The following is a 17054-nucleotide window of genomic DNA, read 5'->3' as shown; positions in this document are numbered from 1 at the left end:
GCAAAACTATATGGAACAAGCCCTGCTTTAGGCAGTGGAAATCCTCTTGTATTTCAAGTGGTGGAGGCCTGCAGAGGCTCCTTCCAGGGCTGATCATCAAGCTGGTGTGTGTGTGTAAACGCTATTTTTGCTGACACAGCTAATAGGCTAAAAACATATATATATGTGTATATAAAGTGTACATATATGTATGCATGTATATATCCAATGTGTGCATGCACACATATAAATACATATATAGGGAGAGGTTTGTTGAGCTAGTACATACATGGCAGAGCTAGTATATCACAGAATCACAGAATGGTTTGGGTTGGAAGGGACCTGAAAGATCATCTGATTCCAACCCCGCGGCCATAGGCAGGGACACCTCCCACCAGGTTGCCCAAAGCCCCATCCAACCTGGCCTGCAACACCTCCAGGGATGGGGCATACATGTTTTCTGCTTTCAAATTGCTTTCAAAACAACGGTTGAGCAGGGTACCTGGTATCAGAGAGCCTCTCCATTTCACTGAAGTCAGAATCATTTGTTTCATCTTTGCCTCTTCTCCATCTCCTCTCTCTGTAACATCAGCCCAGAGGGCTGGTTGTTTAAATGCCCTGACTTAAAGACCCTGCAGGCCTGAGGTCTGATGCTCTTGAGGTGTGGGGAGCAGCAGAAATGTTGGTATGTTCTGCCACGCTTGCCTTTTTCATTAGTAAGCAAAAACCTCTGGTAGTTTAGGAGCTGTCCTCATGCTGACCAGACTTACCTAACATGTGTCATGATTACTCTGTGCCCTGGTCCTGTGTGGGGGATGCTGAAGGCTCACTTGCAGTCTCTAAACCCACTGCGTCCTGCTGCGGTTCAGGTGCCAGTGGTGTTTCTTCAGTGTCTGACGTTTTCTGTGTGTGTGTGCTCTCACTGGTCTCTTTCGCTTCGGTTCCTTCTTTCTCCTTGTCCTCCTTTTCCTGTTCACAGGCACTGCCTTCCTCCTCTTGTCCCTGGGGACCCTCGCACACCTTCTCCTCCTTGTCTCCAGAGGGAGGCTGGGGTGAGTTTTCCTCCCCTGGGGCACCATGCGACACCTCCTTCTCCTCTGTATCCCCCGCATTACTCTTGCAAGGAGTCGTTTCTTCTGCCTGTTTTTCCACTTTTTCTTCATTTTCTGATCTGCTGGATCCTCTCCTTGATGGGGGCTTCTCATCAGACCCCACCTGTTTCTTTAGCTCTTTGTTCCCTGTTTCATCCTCTTCTGTCTTGCCCTTATTCCCAAACACCTCATCCCCATCTTCTTTAGCACCGTTTTCTGGAGAGGAGATGTTGAGCCCTATATCTTCCCCGTCTCCGTAGTCAGACAGAGATCTTCGGAACCTCCTGGAGGGAGGCCGACGCTTTATTGATCCCCGCGTCCGCACCTTGAAGGCAGGAAAACCAGACATTGAAGCAGTCAAAGACCAGTACTGGAAAGCAGGAAAGCACAACAGAGGAAAATACCAGGGGAAACTTGATTGCTGTAATGGTTGCCTCATTTTTCCTGTTCACTACTTAGTAGGTTCAGCAGCTCCCTAAAATATACCTCCTTTCCCTCTGTAAACCTGGTGCTGGAGATCATTGTCCCAGTTTAAACTGTGACTCCTTGTCTAAGTTAGACCCTAAAGCAAAGATGCTGATTTCATTATGCAGCTGTTGCTGACATGGGACGTCTCAGAGTCTTCAACTTCTGGCAGTTCGGTGGCTGAGGAAGGAGTCTGCACTCCAGATGAGGCTGAGGAATGCAGGCTACAGTTCCTCATCTAAGTGCTGTGCACTCTGTGGAACACCTGGCAAACTGTCCTGCTCTCCGTGGCTGTATAAACAGCACCTCAGCCACCTCCGACACTTGCTGGCATATGGCGAAATCTCCTCACAGTGCTCCCTGCCCAGCTACCCGCCACTCAATTACTGCCGAGCCAAGGCAAATGAGTGCTTCCACTTCACCCCTTCCCTACAGTCACGGGGCCAGGAAGGCTGCTGCAGCCACTGGTCCACAAAATTCTGTGGACAGGTAGGCGAAGACCCACAGAACTACCCCAAAAGGCTGTCCCAAACCCAGCGCTTAGATCTCCTCCCTTGGCTACAAATGAACGCTGTTACAGCAGGACCGAGGGCTGAGGCCTCCTCTTCCTCCTCATCCCCAGGCGATAAGCAAGCTTTATCCTGCCGTGCTGGAGACCTAGTGCACTCCCTACCTTGTTATAGAACTGCAGCTGAGTGCCTTCGGGGGGTTGATCAAAGCTGACCGGCGTCTCGCTTGCTTCACCGGGCTGCGGCTGAGTGCCCGGGCTGCTGGGGGTTGAGGGAGGGGTGCTGAACGGAGAAACCATGACTTTCAGACCAGGGCTTTTGGGAGATGCTCCCGGCAGCAGAGCAGCTGGGGCAAAAGCCAGGTTGGCCTGCAAAGAAAAATCCCCGTCAGTGGTGTGTGTGACGCCGGTGTGTAATACATGCATTAACCACGTGGGGGAACCCTTGCTCTCGCTACGGGAGCTACCACATCTCAGCTGTTACAACCCACATAGCTTCTGGTTAGGGGTCTCTCCTGGTGACACTGTCAACAAACAAGTCCGGGCAGAGCAGTTATGACTGGACATTTGCCCTTCCCCAACAGCTGGATCTCAGGACGAGTTCTTTTGTCATCCTGAGGTCTTTTGGGATTTTCCAGTGACCCAGCCAAGCCAGTATAGCCTGCAGTGGCTGAGCCAGGGTATGAACAAGCAGCCAGCAATCACCTTGAGATTTAAACCATCCCTGTTTGTGCCCAAGCAGACCTCACATTTTCAAGCCTGGTCTGCGGGTCTTCTGAATGAGCCATACAACCACGAGGAGTGAGAAGACCATGGAAAGAAACAAGTTTGTGATTAACTGTGGCAAGGCACTTTGTGCTAGCCTGTCATTAAGTTCTCTAGACAAATGTCCTTGGGTGCATTAACAGGGACACTGCTATGAATAGGCTTACGTTGTGTCAGGGTGCCCAGGAGGCATTATGCTCAGAAGTCGCACATGCTGCCAGGAGAGGCAGCTGGCAGTGATGGGGCACCACATCTATGGGCTATCAAGTGCTGAGCTGTCCTCAGTGGCATGAATCAGGTGCTACTAAGAGTCACAGAAAGGGCAAGAAGCACGGGGTGTGCTTGTGCATAACTTGGGGAGTCGAGACAAGGAAAGCAGAGAGCTTCGAGGCACAGGTAGGGAATGCCAGAGCCCCAGGGGTGCTCACCCACTCCCAGGATTTTAGCTGCCTGTGCTCCAGGTCAGTTCCCCAAGATGTGCAAGTGACCTGTTTAAACTGCTGTGGAGAAAGAGCTGGAGGAAGCCTCAGCCACAGCTTCCCTCACCTTCGCTTGCGAGCTGCATTTAAACTGAGGCTGCTGCCCTTGCTCCCTGAGCTGCGCTGCAGCCATGCCCACGCCTGGCCACATGCACCACACGTGGTCCAAGTGAGCCTGCTCTACGCACTGAACTGCCGGTGGCCGCGCCTGAGGACAGCTGGACTGTTTCTGAGAGTGTCTACCATTTCCAGACCTGCTCTGCCCCCTTGTTTGTGCATTGTGGGACTGGGCCCTCGTCAGTGAGGCTGCAGCCCTGCCTACCTAACCCTTGGCTCCTGGATCACCTTCCTTTGTGCTGCCTCACAAGGGAAGTAGCCCTGGTAAATGCCAAGAAGTTTGGATTTGCTGGGATAGCCATGAGGACTCTCACAGGACTTACCTGCAGCTTTTCAATCATGGGGGAGCTTTTCACCTTGACCTTGGGAATGGGGCAAGCATTTGGAGATGGCTTCTGCAAAACAAAATGAAACATGAAATGATCACAGCAAAGTAGGTGAAAAAAAGGAAACACAACTAAGGCACAAAACTTAAGAAGAGATGAGTGGCAAGTGCTTGTAGGGGAGCAAATGAAGCCTCATATAGGGTCTTCACACAAAAGTTTGCCCTCTGCTTTTCTAACCATACTCCCCTTTTGTTTTCTAGACACCCTAGGGCTCTACATATAGGTATCCTGCTTTTCAGAAAACAGAGAGCCTTCTGGCTGAAGTATCTGAGTTAGGTGGTGCACTGTGGCTCTGCTGCTATGGTGCTTTCTGTTTTATTTAAGGACTAGACAGATTAAAATTCTGCCTCTCTGGTAAACATTGCAAACTTTTTGTGGTGGTAAAGGCTTTCTGCTTCCATTTGACTGACAGAGTTAAAGGGTATCCAATTAGTCTGGATAGAAAAAATCTAAGTGGCCAGAAAGGTAGAGCTCTGAAAAGCTGAACACAGTGTGAGAAACTGAGACCATTGCTTTGAGAAGTATATTGGTCTTTTCAGATCCAAAGGAAAATGATGGAGTCTAAGACTTCAGAGCCTGTGCTCCTTTGACATGGAGACAAGAGCCTGTAGCTATCGGAAAATAAGGACCAAGAATCATCCCCTTGTTAAGGGCAGGTGATGATGTGAAATTTGGTGGCTAAACCTCATACCTTGAAATACAGAACAACTGAAATGACTGTAAAGTGTCTGAGCATAAACCCTGGGGAGCAGCAGCCAGCTTCTTGGGACCCACTCATTCGAGGTTGCTGTATGTATGACACCTCAAGACAATATTCTGCAGGTATTGCTGAAAAAAATCCTATTCACTTTAGATGAATGAATCCTTTTTTATGAAGAGCAGAACTATTACACCATTACATTCAAACCTGTAGTGTTCATCTGATAGCAGAAACCAGACTAGAAGCCCCCTGTGCTAAGTGCTGTTCAAAGCCAATAAATGCTAGCAGTTCCTGCTGTAAAATGCAGGAAAGGTGGCAACTGGGTGGATCCATCAGTGCTCTAAGGATAAAAACAAAAGCAGTAGAAATGGGATGTATATCCCTGCTACAGGAGTGGGAAGCAGCTTGCAGCTGACTGAGTCAGAACCTGTGGGAAGGTTTGATGATGAACAACTGACGTCTTCTGCTGCACAGCCTGATGTCTGCGCTACCTGCAAGCTCATGTCCCAGTAGAGAACAGGTTGCAGAGAACAGAGACTTTGCCCCCTGCTAAATCGATACTTACTTGCTCATTGTTGAGGCTTGTCTCAGTTTTGTTGGAATACAGAGGAAGGGAGCATGGTGGTTTCCTCCGAGTTGGCTTATGTGGTGGTACCTAAGAGAAGAAAGCAACTGACTTAGCAGCAGGAAAATTAGTTTTTTTAAAAAGGAAGTGAAACTCAAGCACTGAAGAGCATGCTCTGTAAGCGACCTGTTTGGATGGCAGGGCGCAGCTTACATCAAGGAAACATCTAAAGGCACCACATGACATTAACATATGGGCATGTGTCCAGCACGATAGCTGTGCTCACAGCATCTTAAGCCCAATCCTAGTGTTGGAAAAGTATTCTATATCTCTTTCCACAGCGTGAACCACAAGACTGCAGGCTTTGTGCACAGGATACTCTTCTGAACTGCAGAGGGTGGGGAAGTCTTCCCAGAAACTTCACCTTCAAAGCACCCTGCTGGAAACCCCCTCACACTGGAACAGCTTGGCATTGTTCTCTTTCCTGTCTTATTACTGAGACTTGTTTTTAATGAATCTCAGCTTCCTACCTGGTTCATGACCATTCTGTTCCAAGTCTGACATATTATAGGTGCAAAAAGGGGAATTCTGACTTTTTCAGCATGCCCTACAGCCACGTTTATTCTCTCTAATGAAGAAGAGCAGCTCACAGAGACAAGGTGTCAGCTGTAATATTTGACTAAAGAAACAGATTCTCCAGGGCAGAAGGAACAAAGCAACTAAACTGCAGGGACACTGTTTCCTTCTGAATGTCCTTGGGCTCTCAGAAGTAGAGAGATCCCACTAGGAAGGGACACGTAGCACAGCACCTGTACAGTTGCTTCTTCATAACTATTACCTTGGTCTTGAAGACAAGGTGTCTCTGTTTTATTATGCCACATTTGTAGACTCCTGCCAAGCTGCTAACACACTTTTTATTTGTTAACATACATTTTTGGATACTATTGTGGATATCAAGGAACATGATATTTGGATAATTTTGTTACCTTCTAACAGGCAGGCACATGAAAAATCAGATTATGGCATCTGCCCTTTAGAGCTGACTGTTTTGGGGGACCAGTAGAGTTGATTTCACTGAACATCTGCTGGTGCTACACCCAGCTATGGCAATGTTCCATCTCTAAGTAGCCAAAAGCAGCCCTGCCCTTCCCCTTACATCACACGAGGAAGCAGTAATATCATGTTTTATTGAAACCCTACCATTTTGCAACCATGCAATGTTGCATTGTGCCACAGCAATGTGTCAGAGGTTCCCCTTTGCTGGCACGGGTCAAGCAAGGGTTAAGGACCATCCAGGCAGCCATTAATCTGAGGCCAGCCTGAGAAAGCGTGTGGGGAAGTGACAGATGGCTTGGAGAGAAAAGACAGGAAACTTTGTCCTCCTCAGTCCCTGGAGAAAATGAGTTTTTCCCCCACTGTGAGGCCCCTCCACCCTGCCTGGGCTTGGGAACAGCAGAGGTCTGTAGATAACACAAGAGAGGTCTGGGAACTTGCTGCCTTCTAAAGAGTGAGGGACTTGGTGCAATTAAATCCCGTACCTTAAGAAGAGGAAATGACTGTAACTGGATGGATGGAGCAGTGCGCTGGTGACTGGAGGGAAGAAGAAAATAGTGCTTGGGCAGAGATTGGCTACTCCCAGCCTGTGGCCCAGCTACGCGAGTGCTGACCTCTGATAAGCTGTGGCATGCCAGCGCTGCAGGACAGAGGTCACCACTGCATCCAGCCAAGGACAGGCCTGGTGACAGGGAGGATCCCCGTAGGCCCAGCCCGCGACAATACTGAAATCAGCTGAGCAAAAAAAGGAAACAGCTTGGTTTTAAAGGGGTTTTAAACCCATTGGCTTCACAGGGCTGTCAGTAAGCATTTATGCTTCTAAAAAAGTGTGTGGTGATACAGGGGACTCTCCTAAAATGTCAGCATCCATTCATAAACACTTTGACTTTCCTGTCTTCCTAAGAGAGGTATTCAAGTGTTTCGCTTATCTGGTGAAAGACAGCTTGTGAGTTGGATGCTTGGCATAGTGGGCTTTCAGTAAAATAAAGCTTTGGCATAACATAGATAGGCAGAGAGTCTGAAATGTTGTCATGCAAAGAGGTAACCAGGGCAAGTAAGGAGACAGCTTTCTGTCTTGGAACTGTACTGACCTGCCACTGGCTTTTATACTACGTGTTTGCCTTCTTTTGCCATGGTTCAAAATTAGCTATTTGATTTCTTCATTGCTGTCTCCTGCCCACAAAAGCCAGCCCAGATAGCACATGCCTCGCAGTCTGCTACTGTTAGGGATATGTGCATATCCTACCTGGCTTTGCAGCATCTCTGTTACAGTGTGAACGTATGGCTCTACCAAAATATTCACGCACAAGTCAGCAACGCATGGAAGATACTACCACAGCTTGCATTGCACTACAAGACAAAGCTTTTGGGGGGTTTCAAAATCAATGTGGATTTATGCTTAGGTCACTGAGGCTCTCACTTCTATAGGCAGAGGCAAGTGCCTCATTTCCCACTCCATTACCTGCCGGTGGCTGCAGAGCTCCTTACCTCTTTTCCAGTGATATTGGCTGCTTGCTCTTTGAATTTCCCTGCTAGCTGAGCCACTGAGGGTGATGCTGACGTGTCCACCTCTGAATTGGTCTCTGTTGGCCTGTTCTGACAAATCAAGAACAATATGTTATGAGCAAAGGCTGGGAAAAGCAACCAGGCTAGAGAGTAGCCTGCATATGTGTTACAAAGTTCAAGAGTAAGCAAGGACTTAAAGCAGAGTTTCTCACATCTGGCATCAATCATCCAGTCTGAGAGCAAAAGGTTTGGGAATCCAGGACATAGCAGCATGTTTAAATATCCAAGGTGGTCAATAGAATCACAGAAAACTAGTAATTCATGCAGCACCTTTCATCTCTGGCTGAAAATCCCGCACTCGGTATTTTTCACTGGAAGTAGACTAAGTATTCCAGGCCAAGTATCTGTTCTCTGTCTTTGCCTAGCAGTGGACAGATGGAATAGGGCAATAAATGGCATCCCCACGCACCTTCTCAGCCCTCCCACCTCTTTTTGCTGCCCCAGTGACAAGTGCCTTTCCTTTTCCAGTGGTTCTGCTGGGAGAAGCCATTCCCTGTCCTCGCAGCAAGTCAGCATCTGCTTGGGGATGTCCCTGTGCTGCTCTGCTTTTTATGGCAGTGAAATACTCAGGCGGGTGGGCGGGAGGAAGGAAATACCAGGGCTGAGAGAAGCTTCCCCTCTCCTGGACCAAGAACAGGCTGAGAAGTGGGAGGGTTGCTGGAGACTGGATGGTGCAGCTCTTCCCACAGCACACATCCCTGCTCATCCCACATTTACCGTGTTTTCTTCGCTATGTCTGTATCAAGCAAGAGGAGCCCAAAGCCTAGAAATCAAAGCTGATGAAAGGAAATCTTTGTTCTTTTTCTTGGATATCTGATGCAGTGAAAACTAAACCAGAGGAACTGCGAATATCTAACCAACAATCCCTGTTTTGTTGGAGACTGAGACCTCAGAACAACAAACCAGGCTACGAGCCATCAGAAAGGAGCCTCACGCCTCCCCTCCCTATACCACCACCATTAACGCACAACCGGCACCACAATTCTTGTGTGACTTGTTGTTCGCTGACTCCCTTGAGTCAATGTTTGCTATTCCCTGTTTCCAGGATCCTGACTACATCTCCCTCCTTAAAAACTTCCTGTACACTTCTGACCAGCTTTCCTGCATCCATCCACAAAGCCATATCGAGCTGTTTCTACCAGTAACTTCTGGCACCTCTCCCCCCAGTTCTTCTCAGCCTTCATGACAGCAATTAGAGGCAGGGGAAGTGGCAGATATGGGGAAATGAAGAAACAGTGAAGCAGGCAGATCAGCAGGGCAACTTGCAGCACACGAAAAATGACGGCTGAGCAGTTTCCAGCTGCAGGCAAGCTCCACGCTGGGCAGGAAGGGCTGGCTGGAAGTAGGAGGGAAAGAAGGATGAAGCTGGGGAAGGGAGGATGAGTCTGGGGGCTCGACTCAGCATGCCACAGCCCAGGATACTTGGAGACAGCAGAGCTGATGCTTGAAGCAGGGATTTGGTTAAGGCTGAGGAGGTGCAGGTGCCCGGTGTCCGTGTGCGAGGTTTGCCTCCCTGGTAGACCCTTTTCCTCTGGTATCAGCGCTTCCTCCACAGCCCTCTGCCTTTACCCAGAAAAGGCAGGGCATTTCCTCTTGGCCTCCCTGACCTCTTATCTTGGCGTGGCTGTGTGGTTGTTCTCCTTCAGTTTTTAGAGCTCCAGTCCACAAACACGGCTCCCTTTCTCTGGATTTGATCAAAGCCATAAAGCTGGAGTCATTCCACGCATTTCTTGTTTTGCTGGTAGCAGACATTGCAGCGCGGCTCTCAAGCGTGTGGAGCCTGCGTCCGGCACACAGGAAGCAGCGAGCATGCCATTCTAAGATTAGAACGAGTAGCCCACGGGCTGTGTCCTCCCCAAACTGCCAGCTGCAGGCTCTCCGATTACGCTATGCCTTTAGCAACAGGAAAAGTCCTTTCTCAGATCCTTTCTGGCAATTGCACTGCCGTCCTGCATCCAGCTTTTTCTACAGCTTTCCCCGCCCCCCCCCCCCCCCCCCCCCCAGCTGGTGTGCCACGCTGTATGCCTTCTAGCCAAGGGGCTCGCTGTACTGGGGCACTTGGATGCAGAAATTTCCCTCCCTTGCATGGGAAGAACGCTGTCCCTGACTTCCAGGGGCCACACGGGCAGTCTCCCCACCGCTGCAAGGAAGGTGGGAAGCTTCACTTTCTCAGCCTCTCTGCGGAGCAAGCACCAGCCCTCAGCCTCCTCCACCACCACCGAGACACATTTGCTCCTCTCACCCCAGAGCTCGGTGCTGGCTCTCTCCTGCGCCGTGACACTAATGCGTTCTCTCCCATTCCTGGTGATTTTCCCCCTCTTGGTGACATAACCTGCCGACTTTCTGAATGAAGAAGTCGGAGAAGAGGAGAAGCTCTGCGCTTGTTTGGAAAAATTACTCAGGCCTGATTTTCGCACCTTTACCAGCCAGCTGCAGGCTCTTTTAGCTTTTAGAAATGTGGTCAGCCCGCATGGGCTAAAAACAGTGAGCTAGGGTATGAGACTTTCTCTATCAGTAATTTGGTGACTGCTACTCTGAGGTCGTTCACTCTTCAATAAAAACAAGTGGCTAAGCATTGCACGTTCTAAAAAATGTCAGACGGAGCAGCAAAACAGGAATGCAATTGTACCATCAATGTAAGCATGACACTGTCTGCAAAAGAGGAAGTGCAACTAACAAGTTCTCTGTAAGGGGTTTCGCTTTCCTCTTCCAAATGAGTATATAAATTTGGGTAAATTTGAAAAGTCTTTTTTCAGTCTCATGTTTCTTCATCTGCTTTTAAAACTGAACCTGTTACAGTTCACCTGAATTGCACAGACAGTTTAATATGCCAGAAGATACTAGGGCTAGAAAAGGTGCAAGGGAGAAAAGAGGTGTAGAGGTTGCAGTTATTCCCTGTGCATACTGTTTGGGTGCTCACAACGAGCTGGACTTCCCTGCATTTCAGCTACAGGTAGGGAGTATCACCACAGTGAGTTTCGTATGAAATCAGAACTGCAAAGTCCTGGAGAAAACTGGAAAGCTAGAAGAGGCTTTGGGGATGAATTTGAATGTCCTGCTGAGAGCGGTGCAAAACCGGCTCCCACAAGCCCTCAGCCAGCAGTTTTGGTCATGACCCAGCCCCTTGCAGTCGAAAACTGTCATAACCCCATGTCACGGGACTGGTACCCCAGCAGTTTTGTCACTGGCTGTAGTATGCTACTGGCATTGCTAGTCAGAAAGGGTACCAGTGGGGGTCAGAAGTGGACATCGAGAGAGCTCACGTTTGGATTTGTGCATCTGCTCTGGCTGATGAAAAGAGCAAAGGCCTATTAGCTGCTGTACAGCAGAGCATTTAGGCTCGCGCAGCACCTAAATACTGGCTGAGTAACAGCAGAGATTCGTACTGCCCTGCTCTGCTTCTCTCCCCCAGGCATCCTCTGCCGTACCTGCTTTTGCAGTTACAACACTTTGGCTGCATGGAGTGCAGATACAGGTGCCCTTAGCAGCGCTTTGCAAGGCCGGAGTGTTTTGTGGCTATGAAACCAGTGACTGCTACATGACTGTTTGTACAAGTCCTGTGCACTTTCCAGCCTTGTTTTCATGCAGCTGCATCTAGACATGGTTTTGAGGTCAAGCCCTGACCTCTGCATCCCTCCCCTGCTTTGAAGAGTTTCTCAAGAGCCATTCCTTGCAGCTGGTCTTCACACGAGGCCGTCGTGCCAGCTGTTTTCCTGTACCCTATGCTCGCACGAGCTCTGCACAGATCCCTCATGACTCTTATGGGGTTTTTCATTGCTGCACCATCTACCCAACAGAAAGCAAATGTGGCAAAAATAATGACGAATGCAGGGGCAGACACAATAAGGCAGAAGAGGCTCAGGGCTAGTGCCTTGCTCTCAGAAACAAGATCCAGAAATAGTGACCCTCAGCAGCCAGCTCTCTGCGCTGTGCCATGAGAAAAGAGTGGTCAATAAGCTAGCTGCAAAGAAGAGTGGGTCAGTGCCTTTGGGGTGCAGTTTCATAAAATCCTGGTTCTGGCAGGGAGCTTATGTTTCCGACTGTTCTCTCTCCCTTGACCTTTCCTTCCCCCTCCCTTGTGCCAGTGTGAGTTTGTGGGGCTGTGCTGTAAACCAGATCACTGAAATGATCTGGGCTAAAAATACCTCCCCTAACTCTTTACAAGGTTATTTTTAACCCTGATCATCTCAGTAACCAAGTTGATGGCACAGTCCGACAAGTGCTTGCACTTCCATCGCGGGAGGGGGCGGAGGGACAGCAGGAGCAGACCGCAGCTGAGGGCCCAGACCTTCCCGCCGACCACCAGAGCCTGAGGAAGAGCCGTCCCTACGTGTCCTCCTGCTCACAGGCCCTATGTGACAGAAAAATAATTTTTTTTGCACACCTCTGGTATAGCTGAACGATTTGCTAGAAGTTTCGACCAAGCGTTTCACAAAAGCCCTACAAATACCATGGGGGTGATCCCCAAAAGCCCCGTTTCAGTGAGGAGCTGCTGTGCATGGCCCTGCCCCATTCATGCTTTGCTGACAAAGTGCTGACACAATTTTTGCTTTCTCTCAGTGAATTTTCTTCACGCCCTCCCACTCACTGATTAAGCGGGTACCTGGTTTTAGGAGGTGTGCTTTTGTTAGTTCAGCACTGAGGGTGTATTTTGAACTTCTCTCTAGACACAGTGCTGTTTTCAGCAGCTCCCATCCTTGTCCTCCCTCAGCTGTGCTGATGAAATTGCTTGCAGGACTGTGCCCTGAACCAGGCTGCAGATGTAATTCAGACTAAAAATCACCCAGCTAAAAATAAAAAGGAAGGTTTAGAACCAACCTGAGTTAAAAACATTCAGGACAGTTTCCTGATCTGCTCCTCCATGCCGTCCCACAGAGCAGCGCTGGCACAGCGGAGGGGGCAAGGTGGGCACCCGGAGTGCTGATGCCTGTGGTGTGGCACGAGGAGGAGCAGCTCCACACCTATAGTACCTGCTCAGCTGAGGAAGGGATGGGGGAGGCATCTGGGGGAAGGAAACTACTTCAGTCCGTGCTCCTGCCAAAATAAACGTCACTACACTCTGCCTGGGGTCCAGCGAGAAACACTGGGAAGCAATGCTGTGGTTTCCTTTGAAATTAAAGTGAATTCAGGAGGGAGCTGGCCCAGCAAAGCAGCACTCCCAAGGCAGACTCGTGCTTTCTGCCCACAGCTTTCCCAGACACCACGCGTACCCCTCTCGTTTTTCAGTAAGGTAGCGACAGGACTGAAGGAGCCAGCCGGCCGTAGAGCTTGTTTGCTTGGGAAAGCTTACACCGCGTACCCTGGGGGAGCTAGCTCAGCTTGCACGGGGAGCAATGCAACCCTCATCTGATAGAGGGGCCTGTTTTCAGCGTAACTGAACTCCTTCACAACCGGCTGGCCTCAAAAGACCCATTCTCAAACGTCTCTGGTACCTGTTTCTGACACAGAAGACAACGTTTTGGGCATGCTGTGTTGTGCCGGAGCAGGGGGTGTGCCCTTTTGTGGGGCTCCCCTGGGGGTGGGAGTGTGGGGGTGCTGCAGCTTCCCCCCTGGAAGGACTCCCCTGTGCAGGTGGGTTGATGGATTACAGACATCCTACTCGCTTGCACATCAAGCATCTGAGAAGTGGTGACAGTGACAGCACCTCCCACGTTGCCCCAGTGACTTGGGGTGTCCATATCTACAGGTATGAGCTAATCCCTTCTCCCTGGCCAAATTTTTATTGGACTTGTGGCAAAAATTGTATTCCATATAAGTCACGTTTGTCGTAAGTCACTGTGTATTCACAGGTCGCACCATCTAAGGTACTGTTCCTGTCCATCCGGAGAGGATGTGAACTTTTGTGCTGGAGAATACAGCATCAATGCATGCATTGTGTGAGACCATTACTGTGTGGTTAAAGGCTCCAATAATATTCAATATTGATGCAAAACATATTAATATGTGTCTGCATGAAGTGAATTGATAAAATCTTTCCTTCAGTTAGGAGGACCCTTGGATTACCTGTTCTAAAGGTGTGTCCAAAGAGGCCAACCTACCAAACCATCCTTTTCTACACCTAGGTTCATTTACTGTTCAAGGAAGAGAATACAAAGAAACCTGGAATGGATCCCTGGGTGTGCATCTTAGCCCTAAAGCAGAAAATAATGCAGAATGGGCAACTTTGGGTTCACCTGGGCAAATGTGGCACTCTTTTCATTTTGTTCAATGGCAGGAACTAGGAAACTAGATTTTCATTTTCAACCTCTTCTTACAGGCACCAGTTATTTCGTCTCTCATGTAAGTGCAGATAAGATTAGACAGACAGCTTGTAAGGAATTCCTCTTTAAATGAACTAAAGAAAGCACAAAATAGTTTTTAATTACAGCTTGACCCAAATTACCTATAGAAAAATCTCTCTAATATGTAGTTTGTAGTTTCATTTAAAGCCATCTCCCTGCATATCCAATTTAGATGAATCCCAGTTTTCACCCCCATGCCAACATGATTTGACCTGATTGTTTATCTAGGTCCATGTGAGCACATCTGTGGCATCAAGATTATACTGAAAGGGGAACATTGTTAGGACTGCAATAGGAGAAATAAGTTAGAAGGGCAGGTTCAGAACACAAACTCCCCCAAAGGAGCAAACTGAAAAGCAAGAGGGTGGGAAAATAACCAAGTCATATCATGAGGAACTGAGCAGCAAAAATCGATAGAGTCCACACACAATCAGAGCCTGTTAATTCTTCACATGATCCATGAAAGTATCACTGAGGCCTGAGCGTAGATTACCCAGGAAGTGGGAGGGCTCACACTTGCGTGGCCCATTTTTTAAATCCCTAGAAGGAAATCTCACAGTGACTGTTCCGACTGGAGCTCAGCAGTATACTGGGCCCCTGGCTCAAGAAGCAACACATCCCAAGATGTAAGCCTTGAATAAACAAGCCTCTTCTTGCTATGCTGACCCCTCTACATCCTAGAGAAGCATCTTTCTTCCCGTCTCTCTCTTTACCCTTCTTCACAAATTATTCTAATTGGAGACCTTCCAGCTCTCTGTTTCAGGAGGGATTTATGTGGTTTATTTATTCACTTGGCCTCTTATCTGGCAATGCTGCTGCTCCTTGTCTGGTCATGGTAAATTTTAACTATTGGCAGAAGCCCCAGCTAGAAGTGGCTGCAGCTGTGCTTGCTATGATACCTTGGAGCCAGTCCTGTCCATCACTGTGCTGGCGTGGCCTGTAGCACCCTGGGATTCAGGTCCAAGGCTCCTACCTGCATTTCCCACTATTCATTACAGAACAGGAATGACAGTAACTGTGCTGTGCTCCACCACAGCAAAAGTTTCTGTGAGCCACATCTCTGTGAACTTGGCAGACAAGAGCTTTATTGCAGTTACTTTCCAGGTGAGAACAGGACCTGAATACCTTGCAGATCAGTCAGGTATATACTCCGTGCTGGAAAAGAAATAGTAATTTTCTACTTCTCTCCTTCTGTTGTGTTTTCTTTGATCAGCCTTTATCAGAAGCTAAACACCCCCGTTTCACAAATGTCAGGTCTCATCTTAACTGCTTCCTTTTTGTAACTTTTTCAGTGGAGAGCAAGCTTCTTGTCCGAGTTCAAACCACTGCAGCCTATCTCTTGAAATCTGCAAATAAGTTAGCCACAAGAATAACTCCCAGAGGTACAACAACCCTCCTCAGAAATGGTATTCAGGTCAACACTTATCCCGCCACAGATGAATTAATGTAGGTTGAGTGCGTGTCTGAACTCAGCTGCAAGGACGTTACATGGCCATAATGATGGTGATAAAGAGGAAAGAGCTCTCTGACTGTAACACAGAGCAGAATAGTGTGAGGAATAGGGACTTCAAAGGAGGCTTGTATGTTTGTTTTTAGGGGAAAGGGCAGGAAAATCTTACTTTACGTAAAATATGTAATAATATGTAAAATTTTCCTTTGTTTGGGAAGAGTTTACTTTAGGAAAACATTTTTTCTCAAGACTTACAGTGGTCTGGTCTTGATTTTCCCCTCTGAGAGTTCCCTTGTGAACTGCTGCCATCTTGGCACTCAGGGTCAAGCACTGCACAAAGGGTAATGGGAGGATGTTTCAACTCAGGAGTGACGAGCAGCCTTCCTCCAGAAGACAGCAAGCAACTCCCAAATACAGTGCAGATGTTTCAGAACTACTGGGACTCAGATCTACCAGATTTAAAGGTTCACATAAGCAAGACTAGGGAACTGGGTTGGGGTGGGAGATACCTGTAGACAGAAAATAGTAAATGGAAAAATGCTTTTGAAAGGAATGGACAAGTATAACTTGTCCATTATACCGTAACAAAATGGTTGATGTACTTGCACCTTACTTACTAAAAGTAGATGGGAAACTCCTGCTGGTTATCCTTTTTCAGTGGCTTGAGCTCTACCTATGCCTACATGTAAAAGGGCCTGGGTAAATAGCACAGTGGTTGGAGTGTGGTTTTTCTGAAGAAAGCTTTGTTGCCTGTTTGGATCAGAAGCTTGCTCAGGGTCCTTCTCTAGTACTTTCCTCCAAGTATTGGAATTGCCTTAAGATTGTGAACATCAAAACAAATGGTTATCATCAATAAAAATAATAATAATTAAAAAACCACAACACTCTAATTGCACTGGGCAGCAGACACCACTAAGTAGGTGGCTGGAGTTAGGTGGTGTGGTATGCCTGACATGTAAGCGAGAAGCTGTGTCCTTTGAAACAGAATTGTAGGAAACATCTGTAGCCATCAGGAAATCAGAAGTGGCAAATACCCTGTCTGCTTTCCATTTCAGAGAGTGACTACAATGAAAATAAAGTGAGATAAGGGTTATTTTAACCTACCCTCTGAGAAGTCCCTCCCTTTGCTATTGACGCATTCCTCCTAGCAGAGTGAGTGCAATGCTAATGTTACGTAGTTCTGGTTTTCACGGTTGATGGAAGGTCAGTACACAATGCCAGCTTTTGCCACCTTTTCCAAAAAGCACCTCTTTTCATCAGTGTAAGTGCATGAAGTCTCAGTTTAACTTGATTAGGTGGGACTTCTGGGCTCTCCTCGCAGCCTCGGGGAGCCAAGGTGAAGAAAGCAGCCTCCTGTTTGCCTACATGGAGTTCGTTAGTACCATGTCCTAATATCAACAGTCTGGTCTGGAAAGGCCCTTATATAGCAAGAGTATGACAGCCACCTTGTACTAGTCTTTGGCTGGTGTTGGAAAGTTTTGAGGCTAGATTTATGACAAGTTGTTCTTTTCTTCATGCCGTGTTATGTAATTCTCAGGAGTGCCTGGCCTGGCCTCTGCTTTCTAAACAGTGCCTGGTGAGCTTAGCAAAACCAGCAAGTACCACTGCGAAAGATACAAGTTAGACCTCGAGTCTCTCTTTTGGTAATG

The 17054-nt window shown here is 48.1% G+C and overlaps 1 protein-coding gene across 5 annotated transcripts in view; it reads right to left on the bottom strand.

Moving 5' to 3' along the window:
• The window catches only part of RCSD1 (RCSD domain containing 1), a 42043-nt gene that overhangs the window by 2251 nt on the left and 22738 nt on the right, over positions 1 to 17054 (bottom strand). For 2 of the 5 annotated variants that reach the window (XM_083820522.1, XM_083820523.1), the window contains exons 2-6: positions 7597 to 7699; positions 5056 to 5145; positions 3728 to 3799; positions 2209 to 2412; positions 750 to 1395 (exon numbers count right to left, since the gene is read on the bottom strand). In XM_083820522.1, coding sequence (XP_083676648.1) covers positions 766 to 1395; positions 2209 to 2412; positions 3728 to 3799; positions 5056 to 5145; positions 7597 to 7699 — 1099 coding nt within the window. In that variant the 3' untranslated portion in view covers positions 750 to 765. Of the gene's footprint in view, positions 1 to 749; positions 1396 to 2208; positions 2413 to 3727; positions 3800 to 5055; positions 5146 to 7596; positions 7705 to 8083; positions 9246 to 17054 lie in introns of those variants that run through there. The other 3 variants (XM_083820521.1, XM_083820520.1, XM_083820524.1) reach the window with 3 other exon arrangements.

The sequence above is a fragment of the Anser anser genome (assembly GCF_964211835.1).
Source record: "Anser anser genome assembly, chromosome: 1".
Classification (NCBI taxonomy): Eukaryota; Metazoa; Chordata; class Aves; order Anseriformes; family Anatidae; genus Anser; species Anser anser.
Note: the sequence above shows the minus strand (reverse complement) of the source record. Positions and strands in the feature narration are given on the sequence as shown.